Source organism: Ostrea edulis, chromosome 10, assembly GCF_947568905.1.
Source record: "Ostrea edulis chromosome 10, xbOstEdul1.1, whole genome shotgun sequence".
NCBI lineage: Eukaryota > Metazoa > Mollusca > Bivalvia > Ostreida > Ostreidae > Ostrea > Ostrea edulis.
Window position 1 is genome coordinate 8,869,195 of NC_079173.1, and position 4,941 is coordinate 8,874,135.

Consider the following 4,941-nt stretch of genomic DNA (forward strand, 5'->3'; position numbering starts at 1 on the left):
CACAGGTACTGAATTAGTGCTATTTCAAGAATTACAAAAAATCTATGGTATTCCATCGGATTAAAAATATTAATTTTTTTTTTATTTTTTGGCGACTACAAATATATAAGTGCTTGAATCCATTTCCTTTTAAACACATCCGGTAATGCAAACCACGATTACCCCCTCCCCCTCAAGATAACCAACCACGCCACTTGCTATACACACATCAACACTTCGCCGCGAGTTACGTCTCTTTGCGGGGTCAGCCAAAGGTCAATCAGTGAAAAACCAAGTTTTCCTTCTTTACCTTACCAAATGTAAGATGTTATTACTTTGAATTTTAGCCAATTACCAAGTTTTCATACAAGTTAATGGGTTGCCCCAATCTGGGGCATAATTGTAGTTGACAGCAATTGATGGAAACATGACAGGTGTCAAAGCTACAGATAGCAAAATTACAAAGGACAACGGACAAGGGACGAAACTTGCACGAAGTGTTGATACGTGTATTAACGACTGAAAAAAAAATCATTAATTAATTCTAGTTTTGTGAATTAATCTTAATTAATGTATCCTCACAACAACAGTGGAGAGGGGCTTAAATATGTTGCAATTCTATTCAATAATTATATGTGAATGCTGAAATATTTCATCATTTAATTGTGTTGTACTAGGGCTGTTAAGGTTCCAAAAATTTTCGGGTTGGGTCGGTTCTAAATTTTTTACTTCGGGTTCAGGTATTTCGGTTCGGGTCTATAAAACTATTTTAAGAATCTAATATACAGTTAAAATCAAAAACCTTTATTGTATTTTGTCACAATAATTACTCGGGGACGTGGACTGAGGTTTAGACTCGACATCCATGGTACTAGAAACAGCATTGTCACTTCTATTCGTTTCCATCCATGCTTTCAATGTTTTGTCATTGACGATGTTGCTCCTGTGGCGTATTATCAATGCGTCTTACATATCTTACATATACTGTCATTATCTGCAGTTTCGTTGACAATGCCATCATTTAACAATTGATCAAAATACAGCCAACTTTGAGGATTTTGATGACATAATGATTCTATTTTAAAAACCAAACTCGAACCGAAATACAGGAAAATGGAACCGAACCCGACCCGAACAACACGACCCACGGTTTTCGGTTATTTCAGGTACCCATTGCAGCCCTAGTTACAACTTGGATTATGTACAATATTATAAAAATTGTTCTGATTTTCTCTTTTGGAACATACCATTGCTACAGTACACAATAATTATCATATGAATTTCATTTTTTTTTTAAAATTTAGATTGGAGCGCATGATGGTGAGGAGAGGGGGTTGTGATCAGCGCATGTACATGCCCTATAGTTAAATTTATTGATTTATTTTTAAATTATCATTATATTGAAATGTGTTTTATGTTCAAAGGCAGTGCTGTTTACAGTTTGACAAACTTGAAAGGTTTGGGCAATTTTATCATACAATTATTAACTTGATAAGATTGAGGGTAGAAAAAAGGAGTCGACTGCTGAGAGCATACAGTTCAGAACATTTCGCACGTCAAAGATTAAGCAAGTCACAGCGAAGGCAGTGGAAATGAAATGTATATATAGCAAAAAGATATTTCAATCACATTAATGTATACATGTTGTAATGATTTTTAATAATAAAACTAAAACGGGCTAGCTGTTTTAGCTACTTAATTTCATTCATGTTTATATGAATATTAGGCAAATAGATATTGTTTAAATTGAACCTGATCAAAGCATGAACATTACAGAATATGTACATACATAAAGCCGCGCTCACTCAAACGGTATCACCGTCAACATATTAACTTGTTTTTGTCACGCAACTGACTGAAGTAATTAACCTCAGATACCTTTTCTCGAGTCATTCTTCATATCGGTATCATGTCAAAACACAAGACTGTTAGTAGTTCGTGATCATCCTGTGTCCGTGCAGCATACGTGGTAAATAAGAGTATTCATGTAATAACTGCAAAACAGACACGCGTTTACAGTTTATATATAAAAAATGACTAAAGGAGTTAGGTTTATCGTCATCGTCAGTCCAAATTACCGCGCTAATGTTGGAACCGCAGAAGGTAATCATCTTTAATCTGATTGGATGAAAATATAAACATGTCATTCGGCACACACCCGAGGCCTTCCGACGGTATTAACTACCTTTTTAAAAATTGATAGTCGGATAAAATTGAATATGTTTATCTCTACTCAGAGTTATCGTTCCTCACACTCCGTCAACGTCTCAAAATAAGCAATTTTATTCCACGTGTAAATCCACTATTTTTACGGCTAATAAATCTAAGAACTACTTTATGAAATATCGGGAAAATGTAGGACAAACAACTATTTGTAGTTTTCCCCCATTGCTATGCTTTTTTTCATGTACCTATGTTACTTAGCCTGGTATTAATAATATAACAACCCAATATCCGCGATTCAACCCAAATCAATGCTTCTTGCGTCACAAAATGACTTGACATCTGCTCACTATTTATCTATTTACATATATTTTTGTAACATACTTTATTTAAGCATACTTAATTGCCATTTAACAAGAATCTTGTAAAACCCTCGAGAGGTTGACAGAGGTGTATGTAAGAGCAAGGAACGACAACTCTTGGTATAGATTGCATCAACGGTTATTCAAGAAATAAATCCGCCAAGTCGCGAATTTTTTTACGGAGTACACCATATATATAGACGCAAAAGGAGTCTGATTCACGATATCCCCCAACATTTTGTTTCTAAAAAAAGTTTCACTTGTAAATAATCCTTGTTATACAGAGAGTTTAATTATTATTTGTTGTATTTAAAACAAAGATTGAGACAAGTGTTGAAAATGTAAGGTCATCGATGTAAGTGGTCTACTTCTACTTCTACCAGTAAGTGGCCACTGTCAAAATGATGACTATTATGCCCCTGTTGAGTGTGTGCATGTTAAAACACATCCCAGCAGGCACGCAACGTTGTTTCAACGTTGAAAGTAGGTCGAATATTGGTTGCAACATTGATCAACTATAATTCAACGTTGTTTTCAACGTCGATACCTCAACGTTTTTTCAACGTTGAAACAACGTTGCAGATATAACATATTTTCAACGTTGAACATTTATCAATACTTGGTTGTTCAACATAATTTCAATGTCCAAAATCATTTTAATGCACATTGCACAATCATTTCAAATACAGTGTGTTTAATTTGATATGTTACAATATTCTACCATGTATATTTTTAGAGAACGTCATTCAGAGCCACCATGATACCACCGAAACAAAAATATACGATGGAATGGGACGCTTCCTAAAATATGCACCAGGACTATTAGTGGAGGTGGAAGAGGAAAGGTGTGATGGTAAATGAATATATAATAAAACATATTATAACCATATCTTTATCAGTATTACTTGTTTATTTTGCAATTTCACCTTCCTCGCAAAGGTTAACCAAATATGAAAGAAAGTTGATTTAAGGCAGTACTATAAAATCATATAGATGAATATTTCTTTTACAGTTGAAATTCCACAATGCTGGGATAAAGGGGAACCTCTTGGACTTTTGATAAGGAGAACACGTTTCTTGTGAACCATTGTCTTTTATTTTCTAGCTTTAAAAAATCTTCTCAAGAACAGCAGGACCATTATTAATCAAAGTAACACTTCCCCGTGAGGATAGAATGGGGTAACTTTTTTTCAAGGGAATAAAATTAAAGAATATACACTTCATCCGAGGAACAGCAGGACTGAGATAATAACAGTGAACACTGTGGGTTTTTTCCCCCAAAGAATGGTTTATTTGGATTTAATCTTTCCTTTAATTACTACTACATTGTTGAATATATTGGTACATGTAGGACCTATTTTGCAGTGTGAGAGTAATTGCTCTTGTTACACATGCCTTAAAAGTACCGGTATGTCTTATTATTTCTTGAATAAATGTAATTGCTATTGATCTCAATTTTGTGTAATGTTATGATTCCAATGGTATATTAATTTAGTTAAGGCACAATACAAAGGGTATCTGTGAATGCTGTTCACTTATTTTGCCAGGAAGTTATTTCATTGATTGGAAGTGTAGCTAGGGAAATGTATTTCAACATTGACACCAAGTAATTCATTTTCGAACAGATAAGTTCAATGCATGATAAATTAAATGTAATTTCAACCAGTTATCAATGTTGCTACAACCAAATATGAACATTGATTCAACCTGTTTTCAATGTCTATCTAATTTAAAGATGATGTTGGAATTCCATGTTGATTCAACTTTATATGCAACCAAATTTCTAAGTTGATATCTGACGTTGCTTCACCTTTCATATGCAACCAATATTCAACGTTGAATTAATGTTGTAGAGCAACGTTGATATCTGATGTTGAAACAACGTTGATATCTGACGTTGCTTCACCTTTCATATTCAACCAAAATTCAACGTTGATTCAACGTTGAAGAGTAACGTTGATATCTGATGTTGAAACAACGTTGATATCTGACGTTGCTTCACCTATCATATGCAACCAAATTTAACGTTGATTCAACGTTAACGACTGACGTTAATTCAACGTTTAAATGCCTGCTGGGATATATACCAGTGGCTTATTGACGGAGACGAGCATTGAAGCATTCAAGGCTCGGAGCCATCACAGTAGAGGTGGATAAGGCATTCCACTCCTTGATGAGGGGCGGATCCAGGAATTGCGGTTGGTGGGTATGAGGTAAGGGGTCTGGGGACCGCCTTGAGGCCCCCAGTGGGACCAGGGCAAAGCTGTGGTGGGGGATCAAGGGGGCGAAGCCCCTGATGGCTCCTGGATTTTACAAATTTTATAAGGCTTGAAATATGTCTACAATGAGATCACGATTTCCCTTAAGTTTGAAAATTTTATGGGCGCCATTCCTTCCTCACTGATGTTCGACATGATGAAATTTGCACTGCCATAAT

General features: G+C 35.2%; 1 protein-coding gene and 1 long non-coding RNA gene across 2 annotated transcripts in view; one reads left to right on the top strand and one right to left on the bottom strand.

Annotated features, from left to right (window-relative positions):
* Window positions 1-2,088, bottom strand: part of LOC125666723 (uncharacterized) — a 42,514-nt gene extending 40,426 nt beyond the window's left edge. The window contains exon 1 of the mRNA XM_048899954.2: window positions 1,858-2,088. Within this exon, the coding sequence (XP_048755911.2) occupies window positions 1,858-1,879 (22 nt within the window). The 5' untranslated portion in view covers window positions 1,880-2,088. The remainder of the gene's footprint in view (window positions 1-1,857) is intronic.
* Window positions 1-4,500, top strand: part of LOC125666748 (uncharacterized) — an 8,552-nt gene extending 4,052 nt beyond the window's left edge. Inside the window, exons 2-3 of the long non-coding RNA XR_007366850.2 lie at window positions 3,241-3,357; window positions 3,517-4,500. This is a non-coding gene — a long non-coding RNA (uncharacterized LOC125666748). The remainder of the gene's footprint in view (window positions 1-3,240; window positions 3,358-3,516) is intronic.
* Window positions 4,501-4,941: the final 441 nt, after the last annotated feature.